Raw genomic sequence first — 18,566 nt, 5'->3', positions numbered from 1 at the left:
TATCAAAGTGTCAAAGTCTGATGATTTTTTTTTCTGGGCAAATCACACATACGCATGTATAAGTGTGTATAGGTATTTCCCCATACATATCCTAACATCTTATATAAATACTTGTATCCTATGATAAACTGATTATTTTTAAATCCTGTTAATTTATTTTGGAAAAAAAAAAGCTGATCAACATTTTGAAATAAAAAGATTAGGTGATCATAGTTATTTGGGGCAGTGAACAAGAAGTTCAACAGCATACTCATAATATTTAACTGTTTTCCCGTAAGCTACATTAGAGAGAGAGAGAGAGAGAGAGAGAGAGAGAGAGACCCACTAAAAAACAAACCACTGCATTGCCCTCTTGGTCTTTGACCGATGCCAGACTGGAGATTGTATCAGTACAATAAAGGCTCCTGGGTTCCACAATCATACGCAAAAATCGGCTTTCATCCAGCATGTTACCCAGCCCAAGTAACAGCAGGTAGAAAGGTATAGAGAACCCAGAAGGCGTGAAGGGTTAAAGGCATCATCGCAGCCATTAGAGGGAAAAGTTGAAGCAATGCAAGCACGGTAGGCTCCTCTCCCTTCTTCCCCTCCCCTTTTCCAAACTCCCCACTTCCTAAGCCGGATCAGCGTTTAGGGAGGGCAGTCATCATAACGCAATCCTGAGCAGCTGGAGCTGACGTTGGACGGAGCTGCCAGGTAGCTGGGGGAAAAAAAAAAAAAAGGCAGAGAAGGCAGCTGATACCCACTTTTCAACGATTTTTTTTTTTTTTTTTTAGTCTGGGTCTGGACTTCAAGCATCACAGCGCCCGAGCCAGCTGATCTGAACCCTCAGTGTATTGCAATACCTTCTCTTCCCAAAGAAAAGATTCCACTGAGTAGCAGAATGCTCGCAGTGTCGCAGCCAGGGCTACAGCTGAGAGCCTTTTTGTAAATTTGTGTGTGTGCGCGCGTGTGTGATTCCTTTCTTTGAGGGCACCTTTGCTTTTTGTTACCCTGATGTGACTTTTGCTTCGCTTTGGAATGATGGGGATCTTTCTGGCTTATGTTGGATGCGTTTTCTTTTCCGTTTTGTATATTCAACAAGGACTTTCTACCCAAGGTAAGATCGCGCTTTGTCAAATGTGTGTGCGTGTGTGTACTCCCTAAAATCCGAAGCAGGGCTTCCAAAAAGATGCAGAGGGAAATATAGATTTCAAGCCTTAGAAATGACAAACAAGCAGCAAAAGAGGGGAGAAGTTTACCCCTCGTGAGAATTAAACCGACTGCTTATACTACATTGCAAGGAGGAAAAATGAGAAACAGACGAAAATGCTGTGTGTATATTTGTAATGAATGCATACATACGCGTGCTTGGGCTGTGTGTCTATATATGCTTACGGCGAATAGCCACCCAGACATACATAACTATTACATGCACACATAATATAAGATGGCTAAATCGTGTGCATCCATTAAATATTGAAATCTATATAGGATCTGGCTCCCTTTCCACTCTTTTCCGTGTTCCTCAGTCTCAGCCCTTTGTTTCCCTTTAGTGACTATGTATAGACCTCAAAAAGATCGACTTCTTTGAAGACCCCACTGAAAAGGGCGTCTCGCATTCCAAGCAGCCCCAGCTCTGCAGAATCCAGTTGCTTGGGACTTTGAGGGCTGCAGTGATCATTTCAGCACCTAGGACAGAGCGTCTCAGGCTGCCCGCTGAACGCTGCATCATTTCTGCACACGCAACTCCCGTCTTGATATGTTTTTGTTTAGCACTGACCAGGGAGGAGAACTTCTTTCCATCCCTGTGCATGCAGAATGAAGAGTCCCTTTGCCCGTTAACTAGCTGAATAGCTAGCACTGACTAAAAATAATGTCGGGGGGCGGGGGGGGGGGGTGAGGCACTGCAAAATAAAAGAAATAGCAGCTTTATTATGCCTCTATTTCATAGTACAAGTGTTTAGAAAGCAAAAGGTGGTTCAGTATATTCCCAAACCACCCCACAAATAAACTTCAAATAACGAGCTTGGACGCATTAGGGATAAGGGGGATCACTGCAAATATTTCCTTCTAAGCTTTGTCAGCCTATAACAACACACAGCTGGGACTGGATAACTGACTGTTAAATTCTTTGAGCAATGGGTCTGTGCCTGTCCAGTGTTTCTTAGATTTTAACCAGAAGGTTTATTTATATATTTTTCTTTCTCTGGCCAGGGTGGCGTCTACAAGATTTAGCATGAAGTTTGCTCAATTTTTAAATGACCTACACACGAGCCCAAGGAAAATATCGGGAGGCTCGATGGTGACTTTTAAGAAACATTGGTGTCTTGCACTGTGTGCATTTGTAGGAATTTTGCTCAACCGTAGAATGGTGTTGTAAGATGGGAGTAGTCATATTTAAAGAGGTGGGATGTTTGTTCGCTTTGGAAAGTGAGTCTGCTAGGATGAAGAATGATAAGAATCACTGTTTATTCGTTTCATTGTGCGAGCATGAATTATCATAAAAGAATACGTGACTCAGTTAATGTGTTTGAAACGTGCATTTTGATGAGTGATCATAACCCACCTCTTAGCACATTACACATTCTGAATATCTATTTCAGTTAACCCCATAGTGTTTAATCATTCACAAGGTATACACTCACCTAGCAAATGCAATACATGAGGGGTGCTGATTTTCCAAATTGTCTTTCACTGAAATCCCTCAGTGTGTTTGGTGAAGTACTGCATCCCACCCAGGGATTTTGTATCTAATTATATGTAACTTTCTTAACCCAGGGGAGCTATCAGAGGGGGTACTTAGCTTTCCCATTAGCCGGACTTGAGTACAAGAGCGGGAGTTGTGCGGATTGGGGAAAATATATAAATGTGTGAGACAAAGCGGGGATGGAAGGAAAATGGGGGAGGGGTGAGAGAGAAGGAGAAAAGAGATGGGGAAAGGGAGTGAGAAAAGATGTGGAACAGAGAAATGGGAACGATACATAGAAAGGGAGACTAAATGAGGCAATGAGCAAATGGACAAGGAAACCGGGATGGGAAAAGGTAGCGAGAAAGAGAACATGGAAAAAAAAAAAAAAACAGACGAAAATGGGGGGTGGGGAGAGTGGGAAGAGGAGAGAAGAAGCAGCAGGAGATCCCAATAAGCTGTTTGCGTTTGTTTTGCAGCAAAATTCACCGAGTTCCCCCGAAATGTCACAGCCACTGAAGGGCAGAACGTGGAGATGTCGTGCGCTTTCCAGAGCGGCTCAGCCTCCGTGTACCTCGAGATCCAGTGGTGGTTTCTGCGAGCAGCCGAGGAGCAGGAGGCTGGAGGCGAGGTGACGGGCACCCAGGTACAGATGCGCCTCCACTGGGCTTCCCCCTCCCCCTCCAAGCGGGGAATCCACCCAAGCACGCCAAAAGTGGCGGGGGGGGGGGGGAGGGAGGGAAGTGGATTTCGCCTAAGGCTTAATGTGCTACTCATGAACTAACCCAGCAGGCTGCAGGGAGAAATGCCCACCCCAGGGGATGGGATCTTCGGTGCCTGCCACTCCCCTAGCTCAGCTTCACATTTTAGGAAAGCGACATGGATTTCTCAAGCCTGATTCTCTCTTCAAACAACGCATATGTTAATAGAGTTGCTGCTTGCAGGACTGTATTTCCCCAAGGTCAAGATACTACAACAATCCCTTATTAGCCATTGGGGCACTCGCATTTGTAAGTCTAATTCAGCGGGGGGTGGGGGGATGCTGTTATTGGGGATGCACACCTTCAAAACAAACAAACAAACAAACAAACAAACAAACAAACAAACCATAATTGTAGCCTTCCAAGTCCAGCGTCGAGGTCTGTTTTCTGGGGAGAACCTCGTTTTTTTTTCCCCCTTGCGTTGTTTCTGGTTGATAGTTACAATGAAAAAGATTAAACATCCTTCTAATAGGAATCAGTTTAGGATTTCAGGACAACCACACAAGCATCCACTGGGCTCAGTCTTTACTTTTGTAAAGAAAGGGGAGAGGGAGCTCTCCCTTTGCCTTGAACATTTTCACTGAGATTGGACTGGAAAACAATTCATTGTCTCTAACATTTTAATCCTCCTATGCCGTCCACACGAGTTTTATATTAAGAATCCGTCCTGAAGCCTGATCGTAATAGGATGGAGAGTGACAGTTTAGTCTGACGAGAAGACGCTACGTATCTGTCCTCGTTTTCAATAGTGTTTTTTTCAGTGTGCCACAATCCCATAATGCTGGCTGCCGCAATAGCACTTGCATAGAATTGAAGCTAAATTCAGTCTGTTCAACTCTCCCAATGTGGTTCTGCCTATAGGTGGCACACTTGGCATGCAAGTGTTCTCGGGGAAAGGCTGGCTGATACAATCTGCTTCGCTTTAGTGATTATTTTGCACAAGGGCCAGTAGCCCAGCACTGCACGGCAACAGCTCCTTACAACTGTCATCCTTTCCCAATAGGTGGAGCTCTTACCAGAGAGAGACTTGGACAATGACGGAACAAAGATAAGCGTAAGTATTTGAGGGGGAAAAAATAGAGAGAGAGCATTCCTACATAGTTCATTACTTTACATTTGCCATTAATTTAACATGCACCCAAAAGCCTGTGGGGAACCAACTAATCACAGTCATGGAGCTTACTTTAGTTTCTCTGTTCCTCCCCCCTCACCCCCCCCCCAGGCTGGTTTACAGAATGAGAGAGACTCAGAAAGAGAGGCTTTCCTAGCCCTGTACACATTATCACAGAAACAATACAGCCCCAATGGGTTCATTAAACTACATTGGTACAGATTTCCTCAACAAAAGCAAAATAAGGTCCAGGGCATGCTTGCCCCAAATATTCTTCATCCTGCAAGGAAAGCTGGATCAGTTTCCTCCTGAGCACTGCTCCCCTTTTCACCTCACCCCAGACCTACTTTCCAAGACCCTGCAGAGGGCTCTCCATGGGGCTGGGATCTGCCAGGGGGGAACGGAGCATGCTGAAGGTGGGCAGTGGTTTAGGCACACTTTGGGTAGTGGTGAAGGCTGGAGGTCCCTGTACCAGTGCCATGCAAATCACCCCCCTCCTCCCAGAAATCCTGGGACTGTACAAGCTCTGCTTTGGAGTCTCCTCTTGGCGGCAAGATCGCTCCCCCTCTCCTCCTTTTATGATGGTGCTGGGGGAGCCCTGTTACCACAGTTCCATTGGAGTCATGGTGACAGGACAAGATGGAGGGGATGCAGGGCTGACAGAAGTACATGGATTTCCTTTGGCTGGCCCTGGCCATCTGGGGATCCATTAAATTGATGGGTGCACCCTCTGGCTTATTCAACAGGAGAAAAGCCCACTATGCCCTCTTCCACTTTGCAAATGGAGCAACTCCACAAGGTTATTCTCACCTGGCACAGAATCCCACCCCCAATTAACCCCTCCTGTGGGATTGACCCCTGGAGAGCTTGAAGCAGTCCCAGAATTCTAAATGAGGAATAAATGCTGAAAGTTTGCCCAGAAATGGCATATCCCTTCAGCTGAACAGGTAGCTATTTAAATGGGTGATTTCAGAAATTAGTTAAAGCTGGCAGAGAACAGACATTGATGCTGCTGAGAGGGCAACTGACCTGAGAAGAGTCAGGATGCAGTTCTTCCTGTGGCAATACCTCTATTGATTTTATTGGGTGTGCTCTCTCTGTGCCAAGCCTGCAGGATTGGACTCTATCTCCCATTTGGAGATTAAAGTTTTTACACAATTTTGTGCCCTCCCCTCCCTGCTACCGGACCTGATAGCAGGGAGGGGAGGGCAGAGGAGCTTTTCCCCTCTTTTGCTGTCCCTGCACTCAGAGGAGCTGAGGGACTTCTCCCTTCCAATGCCCCAGAGATTTAAGGAGATGGGACCATTGTTCATTCTTAACAAATACTGCAGTGTACACATCTCACATGATCTCCAAAGGGATTTTGCCTCTCAGACAGAATCCATCTTGAACTCTCACGGGGCAGTGCAGCCCGACACAGGCACAATCTGGCCCTAAATCAGCAACAACCACATTAATCAGCAATATAAGATAATCGTGTATGTTAAAGCCTTCACTCCCTTCTTCTCTGGTGCCTACATGTAATTAGCCAACTAATTAATGGTAGGTTGAAGGACAGTTGGCTATAGTTGAAGTGACATTTTAATGTATATACATTATATCAAACACTGTACGTATTTTGACCACAGCCCCCTCACTCATAGAATCATAGAATATCAGGGTTGGAAGGGACCCCAGAAGGTCGTCTAGTCTAACCCCCTGCTCGAAGCAGGACCAATTCCCAGTTAAATCATCCCAGCCAGGGCTTTGTCAAGCCTGACCTTAAAAACCTCTAAGGAAGGAGACTCACATTTCCTATGTTGCTTGTCACTTTACCCTGTAAACCCTTCATGGAATGGACGATATGTTCCGGCGAGGATTGATGGACCCCTGATTTGGGCCTTTGTGCACTATTGCAATAGAAATACAACCATTACCAATAAACTCATTAATTACTCAGAACATACTCATTCAAAACTCCCACCAAAGTCCATAGAAATGTTGACTGAATAAGAACTACAGGATCTGGCTCATCTTTGTTACAGTTCAGGCCTTTCACATTATACTTGTCTCTTATTATGTGTGTCAATAATTAAAGCCTGGCCATTCTATTATACAGCCCAATATATTCATAGGCTTGTGTAATAGATATTTTATATTTGTAATAAAAATGTTGTCTACATTACTTTGGCATTCTAAATCTACTGACTATAAAAGAAGACTACTTTTTCTTGGATGCCTGAATAGAATTCCTATTAGCTTTAATGGAATGTATCCATACCAAATGGAGAATAAACGGCGAACTGTATTTGATAAATCCTTATCAAGAGACAGTAACATGTAGGGGCTGGGTTTTTAACAATGCTGAATCTCACCATTTCTGGTGATCAATGTCCTAACAGATAAAGCACAATGTGGGACATGAGCTGTTGTCTGCTACAGACTACTAATTTACATTATGCAACAGGACAACCATCTCCTTATGCACCTATCAATAATACGTAGGAAAAAAAGTTGATCATGGGGGACTTCAATTTGAGTGACTGGCAGCATGAGAACTCCAGCATAAGCCATCACTGGAATTTCTAAACATTATAGATCACAATGTCCTAAATCAGCCAATATAGGGAAATTATATATTAGACCTTTACCTAACAGATAAAGAGGAACTGATCACAGAACTAAAATATTTATTTATTTATTTGATGGTCTGAACGTAATTCTTCTTGCACATTTTAAATGTGATCAAGTCATGATGACTTGTACTTAAGCTACCATTAACTTTTATATATATATTGTGCTTTAATATAGCCAGTTTCACAAAACTGAAAACAATTATGAAACAAATCATCTGGGAGAAAGAATTTAATCAGAAAAATGTGATGATAATTGGGAATAATTTAAGAACACCTAACTAGATGCGTCAAAAGCCACAATCCCACAACTGAAAAGAATGTGGTGGTTAAAAACAAAACAACAAAACCCCTACCTCTTTTAATGGGAAATGAAGACAACTATAACAAATAAAAGAAACAAAATATAACAAATGGAAGAAAGGAGAAGTTGATAGTCAAGAATATAAATCAGAAGTTAGGAATTGAAGAAAATTGGTAAGGGGGAAGCCAAGGGACATTAGGTGAAATCTATGGCCTGCAGAGTTAAAAACAATAAGGAGTTTTTTCGATGTATTAGGAATAAAAAGAATCCTGACAATAGTGCTGTTCCATTACTGGACGGAAATGCTAGAATTACCAATAATGATGCAATTGTTCAATAAATATTTCTCTTCTGTATTTGGGGAAAAACAGATGATTCAGTCTCATCATATGGTGATGACAATACTTTTTCCATTCCACTAGTATCTCTGGAGTATATTTAATAGAAGCTACTAAGTTAGACATTTTAAAATCAGCAGATCCAGATAACTTGCATCCAATAATTTTAAAAGGGCTGACTGAGGAGCTCACTGGTCTGCTAATGTTGATTTTCAATAAGTCTTGGAGAACCAGGGAAGTTCCAGAAGACTAGAAGAAAGCTGATGTTGGGCCAATTTTTAGAAAGGGTAAATAGGATGAACTGGGTAATTATAGGCCTCTCATCCTGACATCGATCATTGGAAAGCTAATGGAGTGGCTGTTAAGGGTCTTGATTAATGAAGAACTAAAGGAGGGTGAAGTAATTAATACAAATTGACATGAATTTATGGAAAATAGAACCTGTCTACCTGGATATCTTTTTTTTTATGTTTGTGTGAGATTACAAGTTTTGTTGACAAAGGTAATAGTGTTGATATAAAATACATAAATGTTTGTAAGGTGTTCGACTTGGTACCACGAAACATTTGATAAAAAAAAACCTAGAATATAAAATGAACACAGCACACATTAAATGTATTTAAAAACTACCTAACTGATAGTTTTCAAAAAGGAACTGTAATGAGTGGGTCTGTTTCCAGTGCGGTCCCACAGAGATTGCTTCTTGACTCTATGCTATATAATGTCTTTATCAATGACCTAGAAGAAAACATAACATCATCACTGATAAAGTTTGCAGATGACACTAAAACTATGGGAATGATAAATAATGAAGAGAACAGGTCTCTTTTTCAGAATGATCTAGATCATGTGTTAAACTGGGCACAAGCAAACAATATGCATTGTAATATGGCTAAATGTAAACATATACAACTGGGAACACAGAATGCAGGCCATACATACAGGATGGGGAACTCTATCCTGGGAAGCAGTGACTCTGAAAAAGATGTGGGGTTGTGGTGGATAATCAGTAGAACACGAGCTGCCAGTGTGACACAGTGACCAAAAGAGCTAATGTGATCCTGGGATGTATACACAGGGGAATCTTGAGTAGGAATTCAGAGGTTATTTTAGCTCTGTATTTGGCACTGCTGAAACTGGTGCTGGAATCCTTTCTCCAGTTTTGGTGCCCATAATTCAAAAAGGATGTTGATAAATTGGAGAGGGTTCAGAGAAAAGTAACAAGAATGATTAAGGCATTAGAAAACATGCCTTATAGTGATAGATGCAAGGAGCTCAATCTGTCTAGTTTAACAAAGAGAGTATTAAAGGGTGACTTGATTACAGTCTATACAGGTGTGCTGGAACAATTTTTATAGTGGGGGTGCTGAGAGCCATTGAACCAAACTGTAAACTCTGTATATAATAGAAACCACTTCAAGCCAGGCATCCCCAGCATCCCTAGTTCCAGTACCTTTGAGTCTATAAGTACATGTATGGGGAACACATATTTAATAATGGGCTCTTCAATCTAGCAGTGAAAGGTATAACGCAATCCAATAGTCAGAAGTTGAAGGTAGACACATTCAAACTGGAATAAGGTGTACATTTTTAATGGTGAAAGTAAATAACCATTAGAGCATATTACCAAGAGTCATGGTAGATTCTCCATCACCGGTAATTTTAAAATTAAGATTGGATGTTTTACTAAAAGATCTGCTATAGGAATTATTTTGGAGAAGTTCTATGGCTTGTGTTATACATGAGGTCGGACTATGTGATCACAGTGGCCCCTTCTGGGCTTAGAATCTATGAATATATAATTTGGAAGAGGAACACTATATAATTAAGCATGCTCTCTTTGCATTTTAAAATTTAGAAATGGCTAAAGAGAAAACAAATTCTGCACTCAGTTACTTCTCTGCAACACCATTGACTTTGTTGATGTTGCACGGGGATTCATAAAGGCAGAATTTGGCCCACAGAGACGGTTTACATGCTGACTGCCCTTTCCATTTCTCTTTTATTGTTTTTTTGATAACTGGATCAGTATAGGTATTATATTATTACTGATTAAGTTTAACTATCCAGCACTTTCTGTAGATTTAATGTTGATTACATTATTACAATGATTACAATGATTACATTTAATGCTTGAAACATTTAATTTATGCCGCGAGTAGAGTTTGCCATATAAAATAATTCATATGCAGAGCTGGGAACAATAACATTGTATGCTTAAAAGTCTATCACATTTCTTGCTGCTGACATGTATCCACAAGTTACATAGCAGACTGGATAAGGGCTTTGCCAAAATGGGAACTATGATATGTCAAGCTGTCAGGAACATTATGTTGCATAATCATAAATAACACATACCTGATTGCAGTGTAATACTTTTCCTTTTCCAAGATCGGTCACATCTTCATTATCCGAATGTTTCTCTACTGCATATTGCCTTTAATCTTCTGTATTTACATGAAATGAAGCTACATTTGCACCTGAATTTATATAACGGATATAGGCAGCAGAATTAAGGGCACTCCCTAAAACTCATAGCTTTCAATGATGATGAACCCTCAAACTGGCTTCCTGTTAGGGTAATCCATAAATGAAAAAGTGTTCTGGAATCACAGATATAAAGTAATATACACTTAAATATAAATGACTATATGGAAAGAAGCGTACAGGGGGGGAAAATCTGCTACTTTTGCTAGTGTTTCTTGGTAACTTTCACTTATGAGTAAATTACAATGTCTTGTTATGTCTTCAAAAATAAATAATTTGTGCTTTTAAATTAATTACACAAGGTGAAAAATGCATTATGCTGCCTTAGGATAGCAAAGGTTACATTGCGTGCCTTGGTATTAGCTGATGCCTCACAACATAACATAGAGTATGAGCAATTTTCTATTGTCAAATCACTGTCACAATATTTTAATAAGCACATGCTTCTATAAATAAAAGGGGGGAAAACTGGCTACATGTCACCAGATGCCTCATCATTACTGTTAACAAATGAATTCACAAAGCCTTGCACAAACCTGAAGGAGACACATTTAATGTCAAGTGGTACTTTTTAAAACAAGGAAGACTACAAGATAGCCTAATAAAGTGTTAAAGAAATGTAAACATTGGCAAACATCTTAAATAAGGCTGTTAATGCAGTGGTTCAAAATCTCAATGATTCAACAAAGTTATCTAATTGGAAAGGTTTAACCAAAGAAATACACTATCAGCAGCTTCATGCAAGAAAGCTCATTAAGAATGCTCATGATCTGAAAGAATTAATTAAAGAGCATGGGAGACTGGGTTGTTTGTCTGAGGACAATTAACATTTCAGAGCATACCATCTAAGCAGATTTGGAATTAAGTCACCAGTTGTCCATATGCCTACAGAAAGCAAAATTCATCTTTGGTGTAACTTCACTGAAATAAGAAAAATTACACCACATTGGTTTGGCCCATGGTCTTTTAGGGTATGTTATATGGCAGTTAGACACTTCCAGCTGGCCTCTGCCAGTTGATTCAGGGTCTCAGGGCTTGGGTTTCAGGGCTGTTTAATTGAAGTGTAGACTTCCAGGCTCAGGCTGCAACCTGAGCCCTGGGACCCTTCCACCTTGCAGGTCCTAGAGCCTGGGCTCCAGCCTGAGCCCAGAAGTTTATGCTGCAATTAAACAGGCCTGCAGTATGAGTCCTGTAAGCCCAAATCAGCTGTCACAGGCCAGCCCCAGGTGTCTAACTGCAGACATCCTCTTAGGATAGCTGCATTCTGTATGTCAGTGTATTCTTCATAGAGAAAGAATATGAGAATGGTAATGTCTGATATTTTTTGTTCCTGGAAAATTTGCAGACAGTGAAAGTACAAGGGAATGACATCTCCCACAAGCTGCAGATTTCAAAAGTGAGGAAAAAGGATGAAGGCTTGTATGAGTGCAGGGTGACAGATGCCAACTATGGAGACCTTCAGGAATACAAGGCTCAGGCATTTCTCAAAGTCAATGCTAACAGCCACTCTCGGCGAATGCAGGCCTTTGAAGCATCCCCAATGTGGCTGCAAGATATGAAACCTCGCAAGAACATCTCAGCAGCTGTTCCCAGTAGCGTCCATAACTCTTCCAATCAGCGTCTGCGCTCTACCACCAGCCCCGAAGCAGCAGCTAAAATCCCAAAACAGAGTCCACAATCAGGTATGATAAGCATTTTGAGCATTTCAATGTCTTGCTAACCAGCGTGCAACATGAGGTTAACCCAGACGGGATCACTGTGATAGGGAAAGGTTGGTGCCCAATATATACATATATATGCTAAGAATAAGTAATTAAAACTAAATATTATGGGAAACATTTTCAAAAATGTGTAAGAGGCTTAGGAGCCTTAATCTCATTGGAAGTCAATGGGACTTAGGCGTCTAAACCCAGATCCTCAAACATATTTAACACCTAACTTCCATTGAAATCTGTGGGAGTTAGGTGCCTACGGATGTTTGAGGATTTGGGCCCTAGTGCCTATCTTATTTCTGAAAATGGGACTTAGACTCCTAAGTCACATAAATGCTGTTGAAAATGTTGCACTGTGTATGCTTTAGGAATGGTTGCACAGAGAATATGCATTTGCTATTTGTCAGTCGTCAGACTGAAGACACTAAAATGGTAATGCCTCATTTTCTGTCACACAGAAATAAACCTCTGTTTTATATGGAAGCTATGAATAACCTACACTGGAGTGAGTGTTTGCCATCTAATATACAATGGTGAATGCTACAATTACACATACAGTGTGACTCTCCACTGTTACATGATAGTGATGGTGAGAGTGAGGAAATGAAGAAATAGAACACACAAATGATCAATACAAGCTCTTTGGAAATGCAAAATAACCAAAACAAAGTTTTGAAAAGTCAGCTGTGCAAGTTAAAGCTTCTGATATTATCTCACATGACCTTTTCTTAAACTAACTAGGGAAATATAGCCTACACAAACCTACAACACATTGATGTACTACTGGTTGGAAAAAACATTCTTAGAGAATAGTTATCAATGGTTCACAGTCAAGCTGGAAGGATATATTGAGTGGGGTCCCACAGGGATCTGTTCTGGGTCTGGTTCTATTCAATATCTCCATAAACAATTTTGATAATAGCATAGAGAGTACACTTATAAAGTTTGCAGATAATGCCAAGACGGGAGGGGTTGCAAGTGCTTTGGATGACAGGACTAGAATTAAAAATGACCTTGCCAAACTAGAGAAATTGTCTGAAATTAATAGGATGAAACTCAATAAGGACAAATGCAATGCACAACACTTAGGAAGGAATAATTAATTGCCCAAACACAAAATGGGAAATGACTGCCTAGGAAGGAGTACTGCAGAAAAGGATCTGTGGGGTATAGTGAATCACAAACTAAATATGAGTCAAAATTTTTTAAAAAAAAGGTGAACATAATTCTGGGATATATTAGTGGCAGTGTTGTAAGCAAGACACCAGAAGTAATTTTTCCTCTATATTCAGCACTGATAAAGCCTCAGATGAAGTACTGTGTCTAATTCTGGGCATCACACTTTGGGAAAGATGTGGAAACACTGGAGAAAGTCCAGAGAAGAGTAAGAAAACAATTAAAAGCCTAGAAAACATGACTTATGAAGAAAGATGAAAAATAGGATTTGTTTAGTCTGGAAAAGAGAAGACCGAGAAGGGACATAACAGTTTTAAGTATGTAACAGTTTGTTATAAATAGGACGGTGATAAATTGTTCTTTTTTAACCACTGAGTACAGGACAAGAAGTAATGGGCTTAAATTGCAGCAAAGGGGATTTAGATTAGACATTAGGAAACATTTCCTAAGTGTAGGAGTAGTTAACACTGGAACAAATTACCTAGGCAGTTTGTGGAATCTCTATCACTGGAGGTTTCTAAGAACATGCTAGACAAACACCTGTTAGGGATGGTTCTTAGTAATACTTACTCCTGCCTCTTTGCAAGGTACCGGACTAGATGAACTATTGAGGTCCCTTTCAGTCCTACATTCCTATGATTCTCTGGGTTACTTCCAATTTACCAAAAGAGAATGCAGTTGAGCAAGGCACTTAAGCATGTGCCTAACTTTAAGCATGTAAAAAGAGCTGCTCAAAAATTTTCCAATTGAATGTTTTGCCATCAGAAAATGTCATTTAATTGAAACAGAAACTTCCTATGGAAATGTGTTGATTTCCAAAGAAATTCCCTTTTGGGAAATAAAAAGGGGGGGGTGGGTATTTTGATAAATCAATACATTCCACTGTGACATTTTTGGAATGGAATGTTTTGATTTTTCATGTCAAAATGACCTTTTGTTTGGAAATTTATTTTCATTTATATTGTAAATATGTATGTGTGTGTGTATATATATATATGTAATCTAAAAATGTCAAAATTGAAATGCAATGTTTCAATTTTATTGAAACAAAGTGTTTTCATAGATACTAAGGTCAGAAGGGACCATTATGATCATCTAGTCCAACCTCCTGCACAACACAGGCCACAGAATCTCACCCACCCACTCCTGCGAAAAACCTCTCACCTATGTCTGAGCTATTGAAGTCCTCAAATCGTGGTTTAAGGACTTCAAGGAGCAGAGAATCCTCCAGCAAGTGACCCATGCCCCATGCTACAGAGGAAGGCGAAAAACCTCCAGGGCCTCTTCCAATCTGCCCTGGAGGAAAATTCCTTCCCGACCCCAGATATGGCAATCAGCTAAACCCTGAGCATATGGGCAAGATTCACCAGCCAGATACTACAGAAAATTCTTTCCTAGGTAACTCAGATCCCACCCCATCTAACATCCCATCACAGGCCATTAGGCCTATTTACCATGAATATTTAAAGATCAATTAATTACCAAAATCACGTTATCCCATCATACCATCTCCTCCATAAATTTATCGAGTTTAATCTTAAAGCCAGATAGATCTTTTGCCCCCACTGCTTCCCTTGGAAGGCTATTCCAAAACTTCACTCCTCTGATGGTTAGAAACCTTCATCTAATTTCAAGTCTAAACTTCCCAATGACCAGTTTATATCCATGTGTTCTTGTGTCCACATTGGTACTGACCTTAAATAATTCCTCTCCCTCTCCGGTATTTATCCCTCTGATATATTTATAGAGAGCAATCATATCTCCCCTCAACCTTCTTGACATGATTACATTTTTTCCTGTAAATTTCATGTCACAGGAATTTTAGAAATCCTTTGTTTTCATTCAAAACAAAACTAATTTCAAAATCACAGAATTTCCTTCAAATCAGAACCTGAAATCCTCGAACAGCAATATCTGTGAGTAATTCTACTTAAGTCAATGGGACTAGTTAGAAGCTTAAAGGTAGACACATACTTAAGCACCTTGACCAGAATTTGGACACAGCAGGTAGTCCATTAAACTATTCTGGTAGCATTACAGGTATAAAAGATTCACTAATTCAATAATTTATCCAACATTTTGCCCTGTAAGGGCTGTGTCCTGCGAGTGATCTGGATGCAAAGCTCTCATTGATTGTTACGGGCATTCCAAAATCAAAATAACATTCAGTCATAGCTCTGAGAGGGCAAGACATATGCTTATCTTCATGCTTCAACATTTTCTCAAAATGATATTTATTGTAGGCCAAGTACAGACAGTCCTAATAATAAAGTATTAGTAATTTAATCTCTTACATTCATGTGTGGTTTCTGATGAAGCAAAGTTTCATGCTCCATTCACAAAGCCAAATTCACCTACTGAGGAAAATTGACTTTCACTAGTACTGATTTTGACTCAATATATTGTATGTTGATTTCACCTAATCAACAGTCAAATGCCATAATGTAACTGACAGTGGAGTCTGCACCAATAGTTTAACTTTTGAGGCTCAACATTGATTTTCCTCATATTGAGAAGACTGGGGAATTAATTTTTACTTTCAATCTGATTTGGTGATATTTTAGACCCACTTTGAATTCATTTTACAGAAGTGTAAATGCCTACAGAAGGTACCAGGCAGCGGAGAATTTGGCCCACATGTCTAGTGATTCCAACTGAGGAAGAAGAAGCATCCAATTTTGGGACATCAGAATGGCAGAACAGAGATAGTAGTTATAGGCAGGCACATTGTGTATGATCTTTCTTACTAATGTAATTAATCAACATGTGTCTGCCCTAATTTCCTTATGTGATTCAAAAGAAAATTAATCTCTTTTCCCATATTTCAACATAGTGCTCAAATACAGAAACTAGCAGGAGACTGACATTTTCGTGTTTCATTCAATTTTATGCAGTGAAGGAACCAATCCTAGGGAATGGAAACATTGTTAAAAATTAAAATATACCTGCATAATTCAAATGTTTGTGATTATATTTCATACAATGGGGTAGACTGGGATATCTTTACTTTTGTTGAGTAGTACCTTGACATCAGTGGGACTGCTTGCAGAATAAGGTTTCACGCAGTGTGTGTAACGGTGTCAGAATTTAGTCCAGTATTAGAGTTGGGGTTGTATTACCTTATGACCAACATTAAATTTTCTCATTGCATTGATCAGCACATTGCAAAAAATCTGGGTCCTATAATTACAGGAAAGAGACTTGGGATTTAGGAAATTTTAAATCTATATATTTTGCAGGGTATAGCTATGAGGTAGGCAAGATCAGTTCCTTCTGATTGTATGATGTTTTCGCTGCACAATTTATATTTGAAAGGTAGGCATCACTCTGTTGAACTCTTTCACTGCTCATGTTCACCCAACATTCTTTTAAGTGTCAGTTTTCAGTTGGCAATAGAGATCTAAAAAGTACCACTAGAGAATAATTTCTCAACCCAAGGGCAGTCATTAACGTAAAAAAAAAACATTTGCCAGCTATTACCATTTTAAAGTACCCGAGGTTACCATAATTTCCCACTATACTCAGGAGAAAGAATATTTGTGGTAACTGTGAGGGAACTGTATAGGAATGGTTGGCAAATGATAACTTTTTGATGGCTTATTCTGTATGTATAGTTTATGGGCTTTTATATATCTCTGTGGCTCTTGTATATCCGTTATTTACCTCACAGGATGTTGTGAATCTTAATTCATAAAAGTTCACAAATCACTGTGAAATGTTTAAATAAAAATGCTATATATACTTGTAAAGTATTCTAGTTATAGAAACAGATACAGAATAGACAGAGAGAGTGTGCACCAGAAAGAACAAAAAACATGTATTCCACAAAAAAAAAAATACACTGAAGAAGTATTAAATTCTATTTTAAAATAAAAACAAAAAGGGAAGCAAAAGTCAGAGCTGTCATAGCTTGACCCTTTGATTTCATATGCCTGGGCTGCTGCAAATGAAGTTTGCCATCACGGCATAACAGCAGTCTGACTAATATGACAGCCTAATATGCATATATTCAGAAAAATTCTTATGTAGGTGGAGTGATAGACATTTTCTCTGCATAATTCATAAGAGTGTATCATATGCCAAAGGTAATACTACACATTTCATATATCACAAGGTCTTGTAACTATAGGTAATGGCGTAATTTTCTAGGGGCAAACTGTGAAATTAATTTGGTCCTATGCAACATTCCCTCTAATTTTTGACAGGCCGTGCGTGCAAAAAATGTCTTCTGTTCAAATTTTTGTGCTTCTGTTCAAATTTTTGTGCACAAACAAAAATCTGTTTTTTCTCATTGAGTCTGGGCTGACAGATCACAAAGAGGCCACAGCTACAGATAAAGAAATCATTTCAGGCCCAAATTCTGACTGCTTAAATTCAGATTTCTCAGATTCCTAGGAAACCTGTGTGCTTCTCAGGATTCACTAACTCAAACACAGAACTGGCTACATCTTAGTAACCCTTCTACCATCTTAGAAAAGAGATATCTGAGGAGGAACTCCTTTGATGGCTCGGGGTTCAGTATGTAACCTGGGAGGGAGCAAGCAGGGGAAGATGGGTCTTTGCATCTTGTAGCACCAACTGAATTCCTTGAATCAGGAAGACCCACAGCAAACTTCAGTACCAGGTAGGAGAACAAAGGGAGGAAATTATAACATTATTGGAATCTATTGATTCTGGTAAATGGATGTGCTCCCCCCTCTCCCCGCCATTTGGGTCTATTTAGTCCGTAGTTCCGAATCTACCAGCTTTGAATGCAAGACATACTTTTATGTCCAGATTGTAGTGTTATAGAACATTCACCAACATTTTTTTCTTTCTGACTATATATTATTGACTATATTATATTATATAGACTTTCTGTCTATATATTATAGACTATATTATATATAGTCAGCCTACAAAAAGCCTGCAGCCTTCACTGAGGTCACCGGCAAAATTCTCACTGGTGTCACTGGGAACCCCTTTGGGGATGATTTTTGGAAGTGTTGAGCATCCACAATGCCAGCTGAAGTCAACATATCTTTGGGTGCTCAGCACTGAAGAAAATCAGGATCATAAGTATTTGGGGTTTAAAATAATAAAAAGTTTCAGAGTAGCAGCCCGTTACTCTGTATTCACAAAAAAGAAAAGGAGTACTTGTGGCACCTTAGAGACTAACCAATTTATTTGAGCATAAGCTTTCGTGAGCTACAGCTCACTTCATCGGAGCTGTAGCTCACAAAAGCTTATGCTCAAATAAATTGGTTAGTCTCTAAGGTGCCACAAGTACTCCTTTTCTTTTTTTAAAAATAATAAAGAGCACCATTGATTTTGTTTTCTTTAATCTTTTCTAGATCTATTTAATAATTCCATCAATAAGACAATGTGTAGCTAATAGGCTATCTACTATCTATTACAATT

The 18,566-nt window shown here is 39.7% G+C and overlaps 1 protein-coding gene across 5 annotated transcripts in view; it reads left to right on the top strand.

Moving 5' to 3' along the window:
- The first annotated feature begins 599 nt into the window (after positions 1 to 599).
- VSTM2A (V-set and transmembrane domain containing 2A) overlaps positions 600 to 18,566 on the top strand; it is a 33,699-nt gene continuing 15,732 nt past the window's right edge. For 2 of the 5 annotated variants that reach the window (XM_084618328.1, XM_084618329.1), the window contains exons 1-4: positions 600 to 1,096; positions 3,145 to 3,311; positions 4,430 to 4,480; positions 11,624 to 11,960. In XM_084618328.1, coding sequence (XP_084474454.1) covers positions 1,018 to 1,096; positions 3,145 to 3,311; positions 4,430 to 4,480; positions 11,624 to 11,960 — 634 coding nt within the window. In that variant the 5' untranslated portion in view covers positions 600 to 1,017. Of the gene's footprint in view, positions 1,097 to 3,144; positions 3,312 to 4,429; positions 4,481 to 11,623; positions 11,961 to 15,754; positions 15,988 to 18,566 lie in introns of those variants that run through there. The other 3 variants (XM_084618330.1, XM_084618327.1, XM_084618326.1) reach the window with 3 other exon arrangements.

This window comes from Lepidochelys olivacea (genome assembly GCF_965140295.1).
Source record: "Lepidochelys olivacea isolate rLepOli2 genome assembly, chromosome: 2".
Taxonomy (NCBI): Eukaryota; Metazoa; Chordata; order Testudines; family Cheloniidae; genus Lepidochelys; species Lepidochelys olivacea.
This window is presented reverse-complemented; position numbering and strand designations above follow the sequence as displayed.